Source organism: Plectropomus leopardus, chromosome 9, assembly GCF_026936395.1.
Source record: "Plectropomus leopardus strain MGB_pleo_1.0 chromosome 9, ASM2693639v1, whole genome shotgun sequence".
Classification (NCBI taxonomy): Eukaryota; Metazoa; Chordata; class Actinopteri; order Perciformes; family Serranidae; genus Plectropomus; species Plectropomus leopardus.
The window spans coordinates 2990871-3014825 of record NC_142184.1 but is presented as its reverse complement, the minus strand read 5'-3'; the positions used below and the strand labels follow the sequence as shown (position 1 = coordinate 3014825).

At 37.1% G+C, this 23955-nt stretch overlaps 1 protein-coding gene across 2 annotated transcripts; it reads right to left on the bottom strand.

Annotated features, from left to right (window-relative positions):
* Positions 1-761: 761 nt before the first annotated feature.
* On the bottom strand, positions 762-23896 carry trim101 (tripartite motif containing 101). Of its 2 annotated transcripts, XM_088081687.1 has the most exons (13): positions 21091-23896; positions 19551-19754; positions 14752-14933; positions 13321-13495; positions 12335-12430; positions 11393-11470; positions 10498-10653; positions 10156-10178; positions 9876-10000; positions 7825-8222; positions 5776-6621; positions 4229-4358; positions 762-3139 (listed from the first exon to the last, which is right to left on the bottom strand). In XM_088081687.1, the coding sequence occupies exons 1-12, from the start codon at positions 21151-21153 to the stop codon at positions 4272-4274; spliced, it is 2433 nt and encodes an 810-aa protein (XP_087937813.1). In that variant the 5' UTR covers positions 21154-23896; the 3' UTR covers positions 762-3139; positions 4229-4271. The 2 variants fall into 2 exon arrangements, with proteins under 2 accessions (XP_087937813.1, XP_087937812.1); XM_088081686.1 differs by lacking the exon at positions 5776-6621.
* Positions 23897-23955: the final 59 nt, after the last annotated feature.

Sequence of the window (23955 nt, the reverse complement as noted above, 5' to 3'; positions counted from 1 at the left end):
TGTATATTAACAATCATTTAATTGATAAATTGATATAAAAAAACATAAAGACACAGATGCGTTTTTCTTTCATCAAAGCTCACAGCAAAATTTTGCATATACTTTGATAGCATTGCATAGCCTATTGACTGATCGATAAAACATCAGGTTTTAAAATCTTAACAAATGATTAATCGATTGTCGATTAACTGTTTTGTGAATTTTAGAGGTAATTCTCCATCCAAGAAAAGAATTTGATCACATTTGAAATGGTGTCAAAACCCAAACGTTTATCAGTTGTGCTTCAGTCTGCTCATATTTAGTACTATTTTGATTTAATAGAAAAAAATGCCTCGAGGTTTTGTTGCTGTTTTTCCTTTACAATCTCATAAAGTAATTATGACAAAATTAGTATCAATAATACGTTATTATAAGTAGTCTGAAAATTGTTTTCATAAAACCTAAAATACACTATTTTGTATGGAGTAATAAAAAAAATTGAATTCAAAACATCATTTTGTTTTGGTGCTTTTATTTTAAAGGCGTAGCCTCTAAACAGGAAGTTATGATCATCATCACTACATGCTGCATTTTGGAGAATTCCTTTTCCGGCGTGGTCAAACGACGTCACACAGACAGCTGTTGGCGAAATATTTTGGCTGTCATGCTTTTTTTCCTGTGGGACTTTTATATATGAAAAGACATATTCAAAAGTCCCACAGAAAACACACACACACAAACACACAAACACACAAACACACACACACACACACACACACACAATGAATAAAATCAGATTTATTTTATCTATACATGTATCAAACAAAATCTATATTTCCGTCCTGCATTTTGCAGAAATCACTTTACAAAAAAAACTTAAAAAAAAGAGCTTAGACACACACTCACAAAAACACATTAAAGCTGCAAAAAAAAAAAATCCTTGAATATTTTAGATACCAAACCACATCGAAACACATGACAACCAAAATCAGCAGTTCAAAATGTTTCAGACTGAACATTTGAGTCCTCTAGTTAAATGTTAAAACATTGAAATTAAAAAAAAAAAAAAAATCAACACGTACGTCTTAAATACTGCTACTTCTGTTCCCTTCTTTACTTCATCCCGCTGAATCCTTGTTTATTTTAACATTTTGAAACCTCAGCAAATCAGCTTGACTTCTTTTAAAAACATGGTAAGAGGGCAACAAGCAGCTTGACAAAAATAGCCCAAAAATGATCAAGAAATCAGTAAAAAGTTACAAAAAAATCTAAAAAGATTAAATACATCTTTTATTCTCTTTTTTTGAAACATAATTTCAAATATATAATTAAGAGAATTATATAGTTTTCTATACATTTTCTGTCATTTTTTGATAATAATCCATTAATAGTCACCTTTCACTTATCTTGTCTGCAGTTTGCGAGAAATTTCTTGCCAAGATGCTCGAAATGTTTTTTCCTGTGTTTTAAAAGGAATCTAACCCAGCATCTCAGGATTCAGAGGTTTAAATGACAGTAAAAGCTGTTAAAGGGTTCAATAAGCACAAAAAGAAAAGAAAATGACAATATAAGAGTTATAAATGTAGTTTTCTGGTAAATTGGAAAAATGTCACAAGAAAATGATCTGAAAATAAGAAAAAAGAAGGAAAGAAAGGTAAATACAAATTTAATAAAAGAAAATGACCCTGAGAAAGTGCTAAAAAGATAGTTTTTTCGGTTTTCTGTAACATAATTTACATACATATTTAAGATAAACATTTATACATTAACATTTATATTTAAATAATATTTAAATATTATTTTGTGGACATTTTCCATTGTTTTTTGATCACATCTAATAATTCCCTATAGGCTAATTTTCAGATCATTTTCTTGTCACCTTTTAATATATATATATATATATATATATATATATATATATATATTTGCAATTTGCAGGACATTTCTCACCAAGTTGTTCATTAAGTTTTTTCCATGTTTTTAAAAGGAATCTAACCAATTTCTCAGGTTTCAGAGGTTTAAAAGTTAGTGAAAAGCTTCTGAATGCAGCACAATAAAACTGATGTCAGTGCAGGTCTTTAAGGGTTAAGAACTATTGTTTTCTAACATCAAGCTACAACTCATAGCACATAACTCCAGTAAAAGGCTTTTACCAGGAAAGCTCACTTAAATCTCATTTCATTTCAAATTCAAGCAAAGTGCATACTTAAATTAACTTTGTCACCTTTCATCACTGACTAGTCAGACGTGGGACCAAGTCATTGTTTTGCAAGTTACAAGTACGTCTCAAGTCTTTGAACTCAAGTCCCGAGTCAAGTCCTAAGTTTTGAATCCTAAACGACGGAAGCCCTAAGTGGCCATACATCCATTCAAACTTGAAAGTTGTAAAGACTTTTGTTGTAAAACAACTTCCTTTAAAAAACAAAAAACCCCAAAACAAAACAAAACAAAAAACCCAAAACAAAACAAAACAAAAAACCAAAAACAAAACAAAACAAAAAACCTAGAACAAAACAAAACAAAATAAAATAAATCAAAATAAAATAAAATAAAACAAAATGAATCAAAATAAAATAAAATAAAACAAAACTCAACTATCCTCAAAACAAGACAAAATAAATTAAATAAACTAAAAATAATAAAATAAAATAAATCTCAACTACACTCAAAACAAAACAAAACAAAATAAATAAAATAAAATAAAATAAAAAAATAAAACAAAATAAAACAAAAGAATTATCAGTGACTTTTCAAACTAAGATCCTAACAGAGTCGGTGTTTCCCCTTTAGGCCCAAATATCTGTTTTGTCCTCATACTGTAACACAGATGTGCTGTGTTTTTCAAATATATTTTAAACTATTGACAACAATACAAACTGTTGATATAAACACTGTAACTGGAGTTTTATCAAAAAAACAAGTGTTTCCAGTCTCTCAGTCTCATCTCTCTTTCCTTCTTTATCTCCGCAACATCATCTTCAGACGCTCCTCTCCTCCTCTACTTCTTCTTGTGGAGGGGATTCAGCCACGAGAAGCAGAAACTGGGCCGACGAGGAGCCTCGCTCAGGGTGAAAGAGGAGAAGGAGGAGGAGGAGGAGGAGGAGGAGGAGGAGCAGAGGGGAGGACTGATCTGAGGAGGACTCCTTGTCTCAGTCTCCGTCTGGAGCGGATGAATTTATCTGATTATTCACAGTGACTCAAGATGCTCACAGAAACACAAGAAATACTCAAGAAAAGTGCAAACACATTAAATTTGTACTTGGGTATTAAGAATGAAGTATATCAAGAGGTCTTGCTCCAAACTGACATTTCCACTTTGAAAAAAAAGGCATAAGAACAAAGCTGATATTCATTTTATTATGTGTTAACCGTCACATCCTGCACATGACTGAGTGAGGATGCAGGAAAAAAAAGGGACTTGATGCATCTGATTTATGAAAATTCAGTGAACGTGCAAAAACATCTCATCATGCAGCACGAAGCAGAGGGATAACAAGTGATGTTAGTGATGCTGGAGCATAAAAACAGCAAGAATTAAATTATACTACAAAAACACATTAAAAGTTGTTAATAAATTAAAGTCAGGTAGTTAATCTGTTATTTTTATATTAAGTTTATTAGTTTTTCTTTACTTAATATTGAAATAAACTGACTTTACTGACTAATAACTGTAATTATAACAATTTACCACAAGGTGCCAGCAGAGGAGAAAGTAAATTGGATGCTGGAGGTCCTTAAACAGGTTTTTTCCCCCTAATTTTAAAAACGTTTATAATTAAAGTTGTAGTTTTTTAGTTTAAACATGGTATCAATGAAAAACTTACTTGTAAGCACAGAGGAGGACATTAGGTTAGAGAATAAGGGGATAACAGCTGTGACGATAGAAGTCTGTTAGTATTTATTAAAATAACTAATATTTAAAAACGTAATAATATCATTATTACAGGGTTCAATCTGGTAATATATATATAATAAATATATATAATTTAATATATATATATTATATCATATTATATTATATTCAAACAGTAATCTAGATTATGTATTTAAATTTCCATAAAATGATTATTTTATTTCAACGTCTTAAAATTATTAAGCACACAGCAATTAATCTTTAACTCTTTCATGCAATTATCTTAAAAAAATACTGAACACTTAAATCTGCAGCTGTACTGTAGATCCTCTTATTTTCCAAAATAAAAGCCCGGAGCAGCACTTCCTGGTGGAGCCAGCAGGTGTGTGTGTGTACCTGAGCGGTGCAGCTGTGAGGGTGGAGGTGTCTCCTGCTGGAGTTATGTGCAAATGAAGCAGCCGATGTAAGCCCAAACCCTCTGCAGGATGACCAGGACGGCCAACAGGTAGAAGAGCAGAGTGACAGCCTGGAGAGAGATGGAGGGATGGAGGGACAACGGAGAGAGAGAGAGGTGGATGAAGGAGGTGATAAATGGTGAAAAACAAACAGGAGGGACGAGAGAGGAGGAGGAAGAGACGAGGAGATTTGGGGTGAAGGACAGAAGAAGGGGAGAGATGGAGAGATGATGCTGCTGCACAAATAGACTATAAAGTGAAGGAAGGAGGGAGGACGAAACACATCTGAAGTACTTTGAGTGTTTTCTTCTGATGCCACGTTGTACTTATACTCGACTGTTTACTGCAGTGCATTTACCTGGCAGATTTAGTTATTTTACCAATTAAGATTTTTGCACAGAAAACATGTAAAAATCTTGATGTACAACTGAAACATTAAGACGATAAATACATTAATCAAAATTAACCAACAACTATTTTGATATTTTGTCCTTTTTTTCCATACAAAAACACTTCACAGTTCCAGACTGTACAATTTTAAGATTTGATTGTTCTTCCTCTTCTTTTTTTTTAAATAATGCTTCTGCTATTAATGAATAATTTTGAAGTTTGGAGTTTTGGTCAGACAAGATAGAAATTGTAAAGATGTCAGTTTGGGCTCTGGGTGACTATTTTTTCCTAAATTTTATAAACCAAACAATCCCTGATAGGAACCCTCCCCCATACATAGCTGACAATTTATTTATTTAATTTTTTTATTACACTTTTCACCTTTTCATCACCTATTACCTATCTATTGATATATGAATTTTTAACAACTATTTTTTCTTCTCTCTTCTTGTTTTGATTTCTTTTTTCCAATATTTAACAGATTTTCCCAACAACAAACTTATATAAATATATACACACTTAAATAACAATTAAACATTTGATATATTTATATACAATATAACATATATTCTTTTTCAGTCCTATAATTTTTTGATTTTGCACCAATAAATAAATAAATAGATAAATAAAAAAGGATTAATGGCACAGCAGGTAAGAGGAAAATATGGGTTTTTGATTTTGGGCAAAAAACTGTATTTTTACATTGATGTTTTGGTAATTTTGCTTTAGTAAACAGCCTGAACACTTCCATGTTAAATACTAATGGATGTGTTAGATTTCATGATTTTTTAAATTTAATCAATAAGACTCCTTTTAGTAATGAGGTAGTAAATGAGGTTTTACTTTTAATTTATGGGGAAAAACGGTTTTTTTTAATCCGTCCTTGTTTCTTTCTCCCCTCACTCCCCAACACCATAAAAACACAGAGACTGAGGTGAAGTGAAGCAGCCGAGTTGAAAAAGTGACTCTGCGGAACATAAACAGCTTAAAAACCCAAAATAAGAGAGATATGGAGGCGACATCAGCAGGAGGGTGAAGAGAGCAACAGCCCGGCCGATGATGATGATGATGATGAAGGTGAAACCGGACGACACTGACCTGGAGGGACAAAGAGGAGGTTATTTCCTCTGCAGCTTCAGGCCGCCCGGTGCTCCCTCCGTCCTCCTCTGTCTCTCCTGAGCTACGAGCCTCAGTTTCTCTTTCTGCGCCTCTCTGCGTTAAACTGGTAAAACTCTGAGCGTCTCCTGAATCACAGCTGTCAGTTTGCGTTTGCTGCTCCTTTTCTTTCCTCTCATCAGACCATTCACTTCCTTCCTTTATCGTCTCAGCTTCTACATCAGCCTCCTTTTCCTTCAAATTAACCTCATGCTGCTCTTTCTCCTCTGCATCACTGAACTCAAACTTTTCTTTGTGCATCTCGACACTCGCAGTTTCCTCTGACGCCTCTGATGCCGGACCATCAAAATTTTGGGATAAAACTTCTCCCAGATCAAAAGTACTCTCTGCTAGACTGAAGTTTTTATCCGCGGCTCCAGAGAGACACACCCAGCCCTGCATGTCGTCCTCGCCGTTGTCCTCCTCTGAGACCGGGTCTCCTCCTGCAGCCTGCGCACCGACAGCAGCCGTCAAAGCGCCGCGCGGCTCAGCGGGAACCTGCTGGGGTCGTTGTGGTCCAGCTGGAGGAGATCCTGGTTGCATTTGAGACTCAGACTCGGCTTCACGTCCGGTGTGAACTCCGGCCTCTGATCCTGAATCCTCGGCTGGTTTTGGTGAAGTCGTCAGGTCGTCTGCAGGATCGGGGCTCGCTCTGCGGCGGCTGCTGGGTTTGTACCAGCCGGGATAAAACGAAGCTTCCTCCTTCGTTATTTCTTCTTCTTCCTCATCCTGTTTGTCCTCCGTCTCAGACTGTGCCGTCCAGTCACCTGCATCACTTACTGCCTCACACTGATATGTGAAGGAACACAATTAAAGGAAGATTTTTGATGTTTTTAGCGCATTACCAACAACTTCTGACCTTTCCCCAAAGAATAAAGCACGTTTTTTTGTTCAGCTTTCTTGATTTTAGGTTGCTTTTGGTTTAAGTTTATTTTACGACTTTTAGAGACTTGAAAACATCAGTAGCTTTTAAGGTTAAGAGGAGAGATGTAAGGTCAAATCTTTCTCAGATCTTCATAGTTATTCCTAGTTGATCCACAGTCTTCTTCATCATGGGTCACTTTCAGTATTTCTATTAAATGTCTCTGAGTTGATTTTCAAAAGCTTACAGACCCAAAGCTGCGTGCAAAGTAGGAAACTAATCTAAAATTATATTTTGTAAAATTATTTGTTTATCAAATTTTAGAAGAGGTTTTATGTAAAGTTTGCACACCTCGTTAATGAGCTCAGGGTTGCTTTAAAGTATTAATATAGAAACTGTGAGAAACTGAACAGAAAGTGTCTGAGGAGGATTTTTTTGTCAAGTTCATTTTCACACATTTAGCAGCTCGTTTATCAGCAGAAATAATAATCAACACATCTCAAAATGCTTTCAGTTATCACTTACAAATTAAAAAGATAAATTAGCTGCACGTCCTCTCTTGGACGATGGTGGTGAGGTGAAATACTGAAGTTTTCTATGGTTACAAGTGTGTTTGTGTGTATTAATACTCAGGTATGTATGGTGAGGGTTTCCTGGGTGCTGGAGAATACATACTTAAATGATCATAATTAATTATGGGAGTAATACATGTTTATGGAAGACAATCCATATATGTTCTATACACTAAATTATATTTTGCAGGACGTATTAGGTTACAAATGATTTTATTTGTTTATGGATGTATAAATGTTTGTGTGTATATTTCATATCTGTTTATTTATGTTTTCAAGTTTAAATAAGGAAGCTTACGCAGAATTATTAGCTACTGAATAACGGAGAGAAAGCGGGATTAAATATGTTCACACTTCTTTTCAAACATGTAATTAAAATTGATGGTTTTCTTTTGTTCTTCTGTTGGTTTGTTTGTTTATGGACTTAAAAATGTACATGTTCAAAATAAAGATGAAGATAAAACATAAAGATAAAGATGAAGATATAGAGATGAGGATGAGGATAAAACCCTGATGTTTTACAGGTAAATAGGACCAGTTTCAGGTGTGATTGGGTACCTGTGTTGTGCTCATTCCCTCCTGCTCCTCACAGACGGTTCCCTCTTTAACAGGATCAGGAGCTGCACATCCCTCCTCCTCCTCCTCCTCCTTCATGTTCTTCATCACACCAGATCCTTCGTCATTTAAGTCCTCGTCCTCAGTCTCCGGATGCAGAACCGCCCCTGCAGGTTCCACAGAGTCCGTCACCGCACCTGCAGCCGCCTCTACTGGTGCAGCTGGTTCCACTGGTGGAGATATCGGTGCCGGGATCGGCTCTCTAAGTGGTTCTGAAACAGACTCCAGGTTCTGCTCAGAGGTCTCCTGATGGGGTTTTGGTTCCGGGTTCTGCACAGCGGGCTGTTTGGGTTCCTCTGGTTCTCGTTCTGCCTCCGGTTCTTCAGGAACGTCTTCAACAACTGCAGAGAGACAACGAAACCTGCTGAGACCGAACGTGTGTTTGCATATTTATGTGACGTTTAGTATTCATTTAAAGAATACTTCAACTGCAAAATGACCAACGCTGGAATATAACGAAGTACATTTACTCAAGTACTAATCTGAAGTACTTTTACTTTACTTGAATATTTTAATCTCATACCACTTACTGCTTCTACTCCTCAGTTCACAGTTTGAGTCCTCTTATTTTAGTGGTTTTATTTATTACAAAGTATTGCGTTTTATCCTTGTGTACTTGTGTATGTGTGTGTGTGTGTGTGTGTGTGTGTGTGTGTGTGTGTGTGTGCATGTGCATGTGAGGGGGTCGGACAGGGGACTCCTGGTTTTATTGTATGAAGCATTATCTGTTACAGTTTGGCCTGGATGAAAAGAGCAAAACAAATAAAATGTGATTGATTGATCTCATTTCCTTCCTGAAAACCATAGATTGTATTTCCTGATGTAATGATGATAAAATTCTCCTTCAGCTAAATAAACGCTTAAAAGCCTCTAAAATCAGCTGAAAAATGCTGAAAACAGGGCTGACTACAGAAACGTGATTCTCACAGGAAAAAAACGGCCTCAAACACATGATGATCTTACAGAATATGAAGCATTAATGTAGATTAAATTACCCGACAGGATATAAAGGAGGTATAAAGATGTCACTCATTCTCTCTCACCCAAAGCAGCTTCCAACTATTTTTGGATCAGACCTTAAATTAAAATCACTCGTGCAGATGATCTCTCCAGGTTTATGTTACACTCGCTCTCACACAGAGTTACAGTGCGGTCTTCACAAATAATATTTCTCCATCCTAAGAAACATTCATTTTTTCAGTCATGATGCTGCATATTTAAAAACACTCTAAGATAAGTTTGTCTCCTTAATGCAAATTGTATACTATTAATGCTCAATAAATGTATGTTTTAATAAAACAAGGTTTTCTTGTTGGTGCAGCTAAAATGTCTCAAAATTAGAAGTGCTTCTTCTCTCACTGACGGAGGGGAAACACACTGCTCCCTTTTTGTTTAAAAAGCACTCGGACAGTTACCTCCCTGCCTAACTTCTCTTTTAAGAATTAAATCTTCTTCTCTTCACACACGCTCACAGGAATTTTTATCCAGAAACTCCTCAGATCAGCACCGAGCTCGGTGAATTAGCTTTTCAGATTTTTTTTGCACCAAATAAATGGAACAAGTTAGATGTATTAAAATTAGATCGTTAAGTGATCATATTATATGCTATTTGATATATTTCCTGTACAGTGCTCTGGTTCATTCACAGACATGATCGTTATTTTTTTGTTTTTATTGCCACAATTTTTACTTTTTTTTCTTTACTTATGTTGTTTTGCATTTTTTCACGAGCTTTGTTTGCCATTTTATCTTTTTTAAATGTTTTTTTAAACTAATTTTATTGCTAATTATAACTTTTGAAAGCCATTTCTGTGAGTTATTTGTTTTTATTGAATTTATCACTATCATATGTTATATATCCCTTTGGCCCGCTGAATCCGGAGCATTCCTGTGAAAGAGCTGAACGCTCAGTCGATCTTCCCTAAATAAACAATGGTTCATGATGAAATCTTTTTTTTCAGAGATAAAGTTTCATTGACAGTCTCTCTGCTTACCTCTGAGGAAGTCGATGCTCTTCAGAGCTCTCTCCTGTCGGCTGAAGTTAAATCTGTAGTGACTCAGACTCTCATAACCTGGTTTCAGCGTCTCCGCTGGACACGAGCTGGTCGCTGTTAAGACTCTGAGGAGGAGGAGAGACCAGTCGAGATACGGAGAGTAAAGAGTCGATGAAAGAAAAGGAAACAGGAAGAAATAATGAAGGTCATAATAAAACAAATACTCAGTTTAGAAAAAAATCAAACAAAAAAGTTCATGACAGGCAAATTGAAAACTCACTTTGCGATCAGTTCTCTTGAATCCTGAGGGACGAAAGTGAGAACAAAAAATCAATTTAAGAAATTCAGGACTTAGAAGTCAGTTTTATTTATTTTATGCACAAACAAACCAAGAAAACACATCACCAAGAGAAACAAACAACAAAAAAACACACGAAGATGCAGCCATGAGGTCCAAACCCAAAGCTGAACAAAGGTTTGTATCGTCACCTTCATGCAGCCGTAAGATTTGGAAAGTGTTTTAAAAAGGTCATAAAGTCACATATCAGAAAAACAGATGACAGCACACACGCACACACACACGCACACACACACGCACACACGCACACACACACACACACACCTGAACAAAAGCAGCCATGTCTGGCTCCTCCATGCTGCTCGTCGCTCTCTCCACCAGTTTGCTGTTGGCCTCCACGCTGTCGCCATAGCAACACACCAGCGCCTGGGCGTGGCCCGTCTTCTCTTCCTCCTCGGAGCTGATTCGCTGCGTCATCGCCTTCAGTGTGATGATGATGATGAAGACAATAAGTAATAGACTACTGTTACTGCTGCTTGAGTTTTACTGCCATTAGATAGTGCAGAAGAAAGGGGTCGACTGATATTGGTTTTTTTTGTGATACCAATACTGATTATTATTAGTTAATGACTGATAATTGGCACTGATATGTATTTACAATAAAGTAAGTAATTACTTGTTTAAATGCCCTTAAGAAATATTAAATCAAAACTGAAACATTCAACACACAGCAAGATCCCACCAACTTTTTTTGTCTAATAAAGTCAAGTGAAAATTTAAAAAAAAAATCAATCAATAAATAAAAACAGCTCTCTGAGGTTTTACAAAAAAAGTTTCTCCCATGCTGACACTTTCTTTGCATTTTTTAGTTAATTAATTTTACGCGGATTATTAAAATAAAATGCCGATACAGATAATTGGTAAAATGCCAAATATTGGCCAAGCCGATAATCTGTTGATCCCAGCAAAAGATAATACTAACATAACCAATACAATCTATTCACATGTAACTTAACATATTTACAATTTACTGCATATCACCATGTCAGAAATACAGTCTCTGTGTTAAATTTCACAAAATACTCCTCGAAAAAAAATGTCATTATTTTGATTTAGCAAATATTAGGAGTCCATCCGCATATTGAAATGTACTTTTTATGGTGTATTACGTGTTTTTTATGTTTGTGTATAAGATGCTGAGAAAAGAACAAAATCTGACCCGTCGTCTCTCCTCCAGGATGGAAAACACTCGGTCGAACCTCTCACACACACTTTGTTTCTGAGTCTTGCAGTTCTCCTGGAGAGAGCAGAATGAACGTTAGTGCACAAAATACACGAAAAAAACATATGTGATGGTAAAATAAATCTGCATATTAACTGACTTGGAAAAAAAACATTGATACAACATACAGGCAGACTGTATGGACTTTAAACACAAAGACCTCCAGGTTTACAAGTCTTGGGGACATTTTTTATGACAGCCTGGAATTTAATCTAAAGTAAATGATAATGGCAGCATTATTCTTCAGAATATCTTTTCTATTATTAAAAAATACTTTATTGTAGGAATTAACATGACTTTACATCAGCTTATATCTTTTCCACATTTTTCTTTTACAGTCCCACATTGTTTTTTATAAAAAGTAAAATGACAGCATCCAGTTTTCCTCTTTAAAAGTCCAGTCTTTACAAAACAAATATTTCTTTTTTTACTTTCAAAAAAGGCTCAATGATTTCCTGACAAAGCTGGCCACACGGTGCGTTTGATGCAGAACAAAATGTAAGAATGACAACGATATTTTTTAAGTAAGAGTAGAGTAGAGTATGAGTAGTGCTGGGCAATTAATCGAAAAATAATGGAAACCAACATTTAGAACCTCTAACCGACATAATCTTGCCCTTGTTGGACATATTTCGACGTATTTCAGTTATATTAAAAATTGTTAACCCGGGCGGCCTCTCGCTCACCTGCGAGAGTGTGCCGAGGCCTCTGCAGCCCAGGTGTCAGTCCCGTTCTCTATCCCACATTTCCTGTCATTCTACAGCTAAATCTAAAATAATTTTAATTCTCGCGCTGTCATGACACTGAGGAAAATCGAGTATGCACGCACACACTCACACTCACACACACACACACACACACACACACACACACACACACCTCTATGTTTCTGCAGGTCTCCTCCAGCCCGTCTATCAAAGCCTGGATCTTGTCGTTGAACGCCACCAGAGAAGTGATCCCTTCACTGAGCTCGTCCTGAGAAACAAAAGGACATTAACTTGTTATTAACACTGATAATTATATAGCAAATATCGCGCCGGCGTCCAAAGAATCTTTCTATCTCGTCACGCTGAAACCGCACTGAATAGTTAGGGAAACAGCTCTTTCAGTTAAGATTTTAAATCAATACTTTTGACAACACTATAATGGACTACAGTAGCTTCTCTTTGTGCGAGTCCGTTAACACAGAAGTTACAGTAAAAACACACAGAAGGAAAATTTAAAAACCCACGATGCTTGATTTCTTTCAAAAACATGGGGAAAAAAGCAATCAGCAACTAGAAATTACCCACAAATTAGCAAGGAAATAATAAGTTAAAAGAAAATTACCTGAAAAAAAATAAAAATAATAAAATGATTATTATTATAAATATATGTATTGTTCTCTGTAGGCTTATTTTAAACATATAATTATAAATATTGATTTCTTGATATTTTCCCTAGTTATTTGATTATTTCCATTTATTTTCTCTCTCTTTCTTAAAAGGCAATTTTTAGGTAATTTCTTTGTCACTGCTTACTGTTTTTTTTTTTTTTTTGCAGTTTGCAAGACATTTCATGCCAAGATGCTGATCTCATTTTCTTTCTTCATGTTCACATTTCAAAGGTTTAAATACTTCTGAAAGGAGTCTGAACGCAGCACAAAAAGACTGATGCTGATCCAGGTTTCAAAGGGTTAAATACCAGTATCCAGCAGTAAAACAGACAAATTGTGTATTAAGATACAACATGACACAAAAAACACATTGATGCAATGTTCAGACACACACACACACACACACACACACACACACACACACACACACACACACACACACACACACACACACACACACACACACACACACACACACACACACACACACCTTTTTCTGCTGGTAGACGTCCGTCAGAGGAGCCACCTGACAGGACTGATGAGCCCCGAACACTTTACACAGAGAACATGTGGGAACCTCACAGGTGAGACAGTAGATGTTCACCTTCTCGCCCTCGTGGTCTGAACACGTGACCTGAGCTGAAGGTGGAGGAAGAGGGACGGGACTGCAGAGAGACAGAGAGACAAAATGTCTTTAAACACCTGCAGGCACAGAGTGTGGTTTATATCTAATGCTGCCTTCGTGTGCTCCTCAGATATATTATATTTACGAGTTACGAGCACATAAACGGCCCTCAAAAGTCATAATTCTGAGTGGGAAATTTGGAAATTTCAATGATACCCGAGTTGCAGAGTTGTAATGTGACGTTTCAGAGCAGCAGAAATGGCAGAAAGCATCGCAGCAGTGCCAACAATTGACTTTGTAAAATTATACACTTTGTTATTTTGTTTCTAGAAGTATTAGTAGTTACACATTTTAGTACATGGATCTATTAGCTGTAGCAGGTGAGCAAACTTTTAACTCTAAAGCATGCCAGGCGAGTATATTAACACCGAGAACAACGTTAATTTATAACACGAGTTGCTGATTTGACGTCATTAATGTATAAACATGGCAGGCAAAAGTTAATGTTTGGTCAATGGTAAGAAACTTTTCTATTAATTCTTATATTAAATGTCAATTTTTTATCACATGTAAAGTGTTATTGATATTAATGTTAACTGCTGTCCATACAGAGCAGTAGTAGTAGTAGTAGTTTATTCCGAACATGTGAAAAACATGTAGATTAAAAAAAAAAAAGAAAAGACAATCATAAATTAGTGGACAGACATAAAAATACATTACAAAACAAAACAACACATCACGATTTGCGTCACATATCCGATAAGGAGAGGGAGAAAGTACAAACATATTTAATCCCACCCCTTATCCATAAATTAATAATAGGCAATTATTTAGCTTCCACATCAATATGAAGCTATACAATAATTAATTCTCTAGACTTATTCTAATATTTTACTTTAATTACCGATGACCTTTACCTTACCTCAGATATAAATTAATTACAAAAATATTAATCCTAATAAAAATATAAATTCTTCTATGTATTGAGTGACCTAGATTAAATAAAAAAACATAAAAAAATTAATATATATAAAAAACAAAATATATATAAATAAATTTTAAAAATAAATAAAATGTAAATAAAAAATATTTAAAAAAATAAAATATATAAATAAACTTTAAAAAAAACAAACAGTTATCAACCTCTTGTTTAAATGCTCTTAGCATTAAAATGTAACCCATCTTCTTTGCAGCTTCACACTTTACGACCTCGAAGCTCATAAACACAACAAAGTGTTAAAACTACGACCTCCTGACTTCACATGAATGCAGCATCAAACTTCCTGTCGTCCTCACCTTGAGGCCTTGCTGCTGTTGCTGACTTCCAGTTTGTAGACGTCGATGATGTTCTCCACCAGCAGGTTTCGTTGCAGGCCGTAGACGCCGTGGCGGTCCAGCACCACCTCATGTCTGCAGGACGGACAGCGGAAACGGCCGCTGTTCACCTGCATGGTGGTGCGGGCCTGGAACAGGGAGGGCTGCACGCAAAGAAAGAATCATAAGGGGATTTTAATATTTATAGAAGAGCGATCGGAGCTCTGTGATGGCCCGTCAGCACCCAACAGTTGGAGTTTGTTGTCTTACAACACAGATGCATGCTGGGATTTCAATAATTAGAAACACTCGGGGTCATCGGTGGAGCAAAATCTTCCAAATGTGTCCCCGGGTGAAGTCAGAGCTGGTTCAGGATGAAGGTCATCGTGTAAAAACAAGAGCAGAAAATCCCCCTTCATCACCCAGCATACACACACACTCAGACACACACACACACAGAGACACACACGCACATGCATGCACGCACACGCACGCACACGCACACAGACACACAGACACACACACACACCATCATGTTTACTGTCTGAGTCTCCAGATGAAGTAAAAATAACACAGATGACTCTGTTGCCATGGGGACGTTGGATGGTGTAACTACCTAAATACTCTCAGTCTTTCTGCTAAAATAATCAGCTCCATACAGAAAGGGACGCTTCACACCAAAATATTTTTTTTTGTCTTACCTGTAGTGGTGTTTATCAGTCTAGATTATTTTGGTGTGAGTTGCCCCGTGTTGGAGATATCGTCTGTAGAGATGTCTGCATGACTTTACAATATAATGCAACTATGGCACACTTGTGGTGCTCGAAGTGCAAAAAATAAATAAATAAATACTGAAAAACACGAGAAAAAAATGAGAAAAAAAATGACAAAAGAAAACAAAAAACTAAATAAACAGGGAAAAATAGAGAATAAAAAGACAAAAAGGTAAAATTACAAAAAAAAAACAAAAAACAAAAAACTCAACAGCAATGTCTCTTTCCAGAAACCATGAGCCAATTACTCAAGATCATCCACAGACCTTTTTGTGAGCAGTTTCATGTAGGAACTATTTTCTACACTCACAAACCGTATCACCGTGCAGAAGGAAGCATGCATCAGAGGGGGACGGGAGTTTATATTTTTGATATATTGGTTCTGATTTTCTCCAACTCTCAACAAATCACACCAAAACAGTCTGGACTGATAAATACTACTGGAGGTAAGAGGAAACATCTGTATTTTTAATTTTGGGGTGAACTGTCCTTTTAACACAAATTGGGAAATAGGCAAATTAACTCTATGAAACCCAAATTTTTTTCTTTCAGAAACTTAAGAAAGAGGAAATGAGCAACTCAACAAGAAAGGGCCCGAATATTTGCAAAAAGAACCAAACAAGAAAATTACTTGAAAGTAAAAACAAATTAAGTTAAAAAGAAAATAATCTATTTTTTTTTTTTTTTTTGAACATATATATTTATAATAATGGACATTTTCTCCTGGCTGTTGTTTTGGTCTTTAATTCTTGTTTTTTGTCACTACTCACTTTTTTTTGCAATTTGCGTGACATTTTTTGCCAAGTTGCTATTTTTCCTGTTTACAAAAGAAATCAAATACATTTCCCAGATGGTTTAAATGCTTGTGAAAGGTGTCTGAATGCAGCACAAAAAAACTGACGTTGGTCCAGGTGTTAAAGGGTTAAACAAAGCGTCGGCAGTGACCTGGTGCTTCAGACAGCAGGAAGATAACGAGCGATCACAAGAGAAAACTGAGCAGAAATGGAAAGCAATTAGAGAATTGAGAGTTACTGGAAGAAAAGAGACAGACGATTGAAGAAAAGGACAGATGAGCAGAGGGACAGAGGGACGGAGGGACGGAGGGACGGAGGGACAGAGAGAGGGTTAGAGGTGTGAGGCGTCCTGAAATAGTGGCCTTTAATAAGCTTCAGCTGCTGCAGGGCCTGACAGAGGATCAGCTGGTGGAGAAACACACACACACACACACGCACGCACGCACGCACGCACGCACGCACGCACGCACGCACGCACACGCACGCACGCACACGCACACACACACACACACACACACGCACACACTCACGCACACACAGCGGGGTGGTTTACAGTCAAATCTGTCTCAACAGACTATTTCAGAGACTTTTACACTCAAAGAAAATCAGAAAAGTTTGCAGAAACTCTTAAATGACTCGCGTTGTTACTTCACCGTCTGTGTCACAAAATCTGTCTCTACAAAATATTTTGTTTTCTGCAACTTACATAATTCACATTTAAGACTTTTTTAAAAAAAACACTTAGATTGCAGTTTAATACCTGTTTCATTCTCTCACATTTTTGGGAATTGTTCCATAAATTGCAAGAAATTAGTGGATGTTGAATTTTTTTAAAAAAGGCGAGGAAAATATGTAGAAAAAAAAATACTTATTTTAATTATATATTAAAATATTATTATTGTCATTATTATCATTTTTAAGCACATTTTTCCAGGTCATTTCCATGTTTGCTTTTACTTTTTTTCTGTGTATTATTATTTTTATGGGGTTTTTTTTGCAGATTTTTGGTTATATTCCTGCCCATTGCTTTCTTCACATGTTTTTGTAAGAAATCAGGCCAATTTGCTCAGGTTTCAAAGGGTTAAAGGAAGCTGCTAATAGCAAACTGAGCTGTGTTGTTGTTCTTAGATACAAATTGCGTGTGGTCATGGAAAGATTGGAAAGATTATAATCTTTGTTTTGCACGTACCAGTGTGTGTGTGTGTGTGTGTGTGTGTGTGTGTGTGTGTGTGTGTGTGTGTGTGTGTGTGTGTGTGTGTGTGTGTGTGTGTGTGTGTGTGTGTGTGTGTGTGTGTGTACTGCGGGACAGACCTCTCGGTGTCAGAGGTCAGGAACATGAGCATGACAGTGAGGGAGGAGTCTATTAAGTTTCCCTCTCACATACCACGCACAAGCAAAGAACGCATGAAGAAACGTGAACATGCTGGTTAACATGTAACGTGTGTGTGTGTGTGTGTGTGTGTGTGTGTGTGTGTGTGTTTGTGCACGTGAATGCCACTGGGTGCTAAAATGTTTCTGGGAAAATATGTTCGAGCATTTCAGGTTTGGAAATGTCAGGGTTAATAAGAAGCGCACAAAAACAAGATCTCGATCTCTATTCCGAGAAGCCGAGTGTGTTTAAATGAGGTTCAGGTTGACCGGCGGCGCATCATTACATCATCACGAACGTGCGCCAACAGGTGACGCCGCGCCGACGTGAGTGTTTCGGCTCGTGAATCATCACCTGAATTTAACTCATACAAATAACCACAATCGTGTTCACCGTCGGTTCAGAACGAAGCGAGTTACAGCTCATTTTTTCGGTGAAATCTGAATCTTTTAATACACGTGTTTGTTTACTAGCAGATCTTGACCTCCCCAATATGACGCCCACCCAGCTAGCAGGGAACGTTACCTATAAGTTGCAATAATGTTTCAAAGAAAACACCTTAATCTAACGTTCAGAGAACGTTTCAGGATGTTTATCATTTTAAATAATGTTTCTATAAGGTTAAATGCGGAGTTAGACGTAAAGTTATAACTGCAACCTTCTGAGGATGTTTTGGTGATGTTCAGAGGTGACAGATCAGCTAACATGTTTTCTTACAAAATGTTCCTACAACGTTACATGAGAACAAAAAAAGAACATTTTCAAAGCAACATTCACAACATGTTATTGAGGACTGAGATTACAGAACATTTTGTAATGTGATATATAAACAATAACAAACAAGAGAGAAAGGTACCTGAACTTTAAGAAAAACGTTCTGGGAACATTAAGAAAACTTAAATTAAGAATCTGCAGACGTCCTACCATCCATCCCCTTCACCTCTCAACGACAAATTTAGCTCATTCACTACGTCACTTAAGAAACACAGATACGATACAAATGAAAATGTAAAATATTTCACCCTGAGATGTAGCGGTAAAAAGTAAAAGTACACATTAAAGTTTTTACTAAGTAGACTTACAGAGTAAATAAACTAAGCAGCATTTTTAGTTACTTTTCACTGTAGCAGGGACAACTAAAGTCAATTTGGGCTCTGCAACACACACACACACACACACACACACACACACACACACACACACACACACACACACACGCTCTGAACAATAGCCTTTAATGTAGGTCAGGCAGGTAACGATTCATGTACATGAGCAAACCAGTTAAACATCCACACATCCCATTTTAGACACTGATAATCCACCACACACACACACACACACACACACACACACACACACACACACACACCAGAGCCCATGTCAGGTATGTGTATTGTGAACACTGCAGTGCTGCAGTACACATAAGTTCATTTACTCAAACACAGTACTGTAGTTATGTATAATTTAAATTTACTGTAAAACTTCACATAATAACAATACAAAATCGTGATCTTGAATAGGCCAGAGGCCTCGGTCACATGACCGCATCACCTGACTGCGTATCAGCTCTACACTTAAACAGTCTTTACAGTCAGTGCACATGAATATAGAGTCATAATATTTATAAATGAGTCAAAAATAAGATGGAAACCACGTATTGTTTGTTGTGCGGACATTCATCCGTTCAGTGTTTGACCATCTGTAATATGACATGCACTTCTTCTGCAGTGCATGTATATATAGTAACAGTGGCCCCTGTGTGTGTGTGTGTGTGTGTGTGTGTGTGTGTGTGTGTGTGTGTGTGTGTGTGCGTGCGTGCGTGCGTGTGTGTGCTGTGTCACAGACCTGGTAGAGCTCGTTGGCACACTTCCTGCAGAGGTTGTGCTGGCAGGGCAGGATGACCACCGGCTTGTTGAAGAGCTCCAGACAGATGGGACAGATCAGCTGTTTCTCCAGCGTTTCCAGCTCCCCCTCTGCTCCCCCGCCGCCCCGCAGGCAGCTCAGCTCCGCCGGCAGCGCCGTGGCCGCTCCGCCAAACTTCAGCTCCTCCTGTTGACACCAGAAAAGACTGAATGAATGAAATGATCAGCTGTCAGCAAGTCTGGACGTGTCTGAGTCACTGTTAAACGGTTTGTAGTTTTTAGTGATTCCCTCCCAAAGCAAGTGTATGCAACTTAGTTTTTACAATTTTTTTAATCCTTTTACATCCAGGTTTCTCTTTTTTTCCCCCTTAACCCTTTGAAACCTGAGCAGAATGGCTTGCTTTTTTTTCAGAAACATGGGAGTAAAAGGCAATGAGTAATGAAGGAAGAAATTACCCAAAATCTTGCATCAAAATTAGTAAAAAGTACAAGAAAATGACCTGAAAATTTATTTCAAAATAGCCAAAAAAAGAGAAAAAATACAAATGACTTGAAAAATGACTGAAAAAAGCTAAAAAAAATATATGTTTGAAACATATTTTTAAATAAGTAATTATGATGAGTTGAAGTTTTTTCCTTGCTTTTTTCCCCAGCCATTTTCCTAGCTTATTAAAATATATATATAAACTTTTTATTTTGCATTTTGTGAAACATTTATTACCAAGTTGCTCACTGCCTTTTTCATGATTTTTAATAGAAATCAAGCTTTTTTTTAGAGTTCAAAGGTTAAAAAACTTGTGAAAGCAGCACATGGAAAGCGATGTCGCTTCAGGTTTCAAAGGGTTAATGTTGGAAAAAACAGATTTTTTCACACCGTCAGACAGTAACAGGCTCTGTAACCTTCTGTATCACCTTATTGCAGCTCTTCATTTAAGCTGGATGAATATTACAGGAAGCAAAGGTCATACAGCTCTGCGCTTTTATGGCTGCATACTTTCCATTAAATGAAGAAATTCTAGAAATGTTCAGATGCTGCATCATTTTACATGCACGTCCCCGAACTCGTCACAGGGCAACTGAGTTTCTCAAGCTGGTGCAACCACTAGAATTTAACCCTTAAGGCCCGCTTTAATCTCAGACACACTTTTATCACTCTGGGCACAAAATGCACTTTTCAAAATCACGCTTTAAAAAATATTATATACGATATTATTTTCCACCTTCATTGAGTTAAGTTTTTAACCAATCCTAATCATAAGTAACACATTTTCATTGAATTTTAACCTCTTTAATGCAAAGTTTCTGTCATGAAGTTTATAGATGAAAATAAAAAGGTGAAATTAATGTCATCAGGTGGAAAAAAAGCAAAAAAGGCCAAAGCCCAAACTGCAATGAAACAAACAAAAAAGAAAACTTGAGATACAGAAACACAAGAGGAAAAACGTGATGGGAAAAGTTTTAAAAGACAAAAAAAACAAAACACGAGGAGAGTCAAAATCCAAACAAAACACCAGTTTACTCACCTTCCTCTCCATCTGAGGGCTGCTGGATGTTCGCTTAATCAGCAGTTTGTTTCTGTCCGTCATTAATCAATGCAAATAAAAAGCTGCAGGCAGTTGGTGCTCTTCCTCCTTTTCTGGTCTTTCTGCTCCTCTCTACATGCAATCAAATTATCATTTTGTTGTGATGAACTAAGCTGTGTTTCAATGAGCAAATCCAGGTCTTTGTTGTAGTTTTCCAAAATCCTGCAACTGTGAGCAAAGCACCTCCAGCCAGAGCGTCCTGCAGGACGAGCAGCGCTGTTGGAGGCAGGTTTGTTCCGGCTTTAATTTAAAAATAGCCAGTCAAATATGATAATATCCTGCTGTAAAATGTTTTACTTTTTTAAATTTATTGGAAGTATTTTGCATGTTTTACATGCACAGAATAATCTAGGATGCTGCAGTTTAGTTTTCTAGTATTTAATTTGGATTAAAAACTTGTTGGCTAAGTCTTGCATGCAGCTGCTGACTGTACAGAGGACAGAGGACAGAGGACAACACTGACTGTCTCAGCTCTGGAAATCCCCAACTCACTCAGTCAGACAGTCTGGGATCAGTCAGACATTTGCTGCTCTGGAGAGACTTTTTACATCCAGTTATGTAGGGAGAAAAATCACAGATGTCCACACTGGAAACACATCCAAAAGTTGAGGTCAAGAGGTCACATCGAGGTCAATCATTTGAAGAAAAATCACTTTTATATCCAAGAAACGAAACGAAGCAGGAGTCAGTTTGTGGTCTCCACTCAGAGCTCCTCTTCAGCTCCGGTGACACCGAACGCTGACACTAAATCTGCTGGACAGGGACATGGAGGCAGAGTCTCCTCACCTCTTCACCTCGTCCTCCTCTTCCTCACACCCTCCCTCTCTCTCTCTCTTCATCCAAGTCTCACTCCATTCCTCTTTCTCCACACAAGTGCTGCTGACTGCTGAGTTTGTTTGTTCGCAGCTTCCTCACCATCCAACAGCAATGTGTGTGAAGGGACCCAGAGTGGGGGGTTGGGGGGCTGAGCTGAGCTGGTGGGGGGCGTCAGGTTTCAACCTAGTGCCTCTGAAATGATCTACACACACACACACACACACACACACACACACACACACACACACACACACACACACACACACACACACACACACACACACACACACACACACACACACACACCATATCAGGCAGTGGCTGGTATGTGGACGAATTAAGACCATGCCAGGCTGTGCTCTTTCTACTGTTACACGCACTCACTGTCCTCTTAACGCTGCTAACTGTGGCCCTTTAATATCACCTATTAATTACCACATTAAACTTTGAGAGACTTTTATTACTACAAGTTAACCCTTTAAAACCTGTGCAAATTGGCTGAAATTCTTTCAAACGCATGGGAAGAAGGCAATGAGCAAAAAGAAATGGCAAAAAATTGGTAAAAAGTTACAAGAAAATTGCCTGAAAATAGTGGTGTTCCACAAGGCAGCTGTCTCGTTCCTCTTCTCTTCTGGGAATACATGCTTTTATGGATCAAATCTTTGGATATAGGTATTAGGGCAATAATAATAATAGTAAATCAAATAGTTTTTTATACAAAACTACTTCCCAAACTACACAACACCAAGCAGAAGGAAGCGTTCATCTAATACAAGTTAATATAAGCTACGAGCAAGCTAACGTCAGAGCACAGCTGAAGAGGACACCATTAAAGTTTACAGGCCTTTGTCTATGAGTACATGCACGCTTCCTTCTGCGCTGTGATACAGTTGGCAATTGTAGCTCGGTAGAAAATAGTTCCTAATAGTTTTTTGGCACTTGTGTGCTACCTTCTTCAGTTATTTCCAACACTCGGCAATTCACAATGAAATATTTTGGTTTTGGGGTGAACTGCATCTTCCAAAACAAAAATATGACATATGCTGATAACATTCAACTAAACAAAGCCAACACGGAGTCAATTTTTTTATGGTGAACCTACAAAACTGCTTAATAAGGAGACACTTTTTAAAGCTCAGGTTTGGACCAAATATGTGACTATAAGTTGCTGTATATCCGACTCACAGCGTTACACAAACACGTAGCGTTCGGCGCACAAAATACACTTTTCAGAATCAAACTTGAAAAAGTATTGTACATCAGTATTGTTTTCTACTTTCATTGAGTGAATTTGTTACCCAACATCAAGCCTAATCATAAACATCAAATATTCATTGATTTTCAGAATTGTAACCCTTTAAATGCCAGGTTTTTGTCAGATTTCTTTTGATGATCACAGCCTGGGATAGGTCAAAGATCTGCAGCAACACTGATTGTGACAGTGCACCTTGTGGAAATAGCATGTATTTTCTCCATATGCCAAATATAGTTTAGAAATTATGTCACCAGGTGAAAAAAAGGAAAAAATAACAAATTCAAAGGAAAAAAGCCCAGAATGACACCAAGAAATAATACAATGCACGTTTTAAGCTTTGGTGGTTGTGGGATCAAAAATGTCAGTTTGAATGGGTTTCAATGGAGCATTTTTTGCACTTTACAGTATGAATGTAACTATTTAGTTTACAGTGTCTATTTTAGACTGACTGCAGGAGCTGAGCTGGAAATTCAAAGATTAAACAAAAATAAATAAACAGCCAAAATTATCAAAAATGAAAAGTGTGTAAAATGCACCAAACAGTCCCTAAGGGTTTAAGGCGAATTTAAACAATTTTACGCATCATAGCCTGTTAACAGGTTTTGTGGAGTACTATAACATATGAAAAAAAAACGTGTCGCTGCTTCAAAGTGAGCTGCACAAAACCTGATAATCTGCCTTAAAAGATGTCACTTAACTGCAAGTTAGCAAAAGACAAGAAAGACGTGATCTTA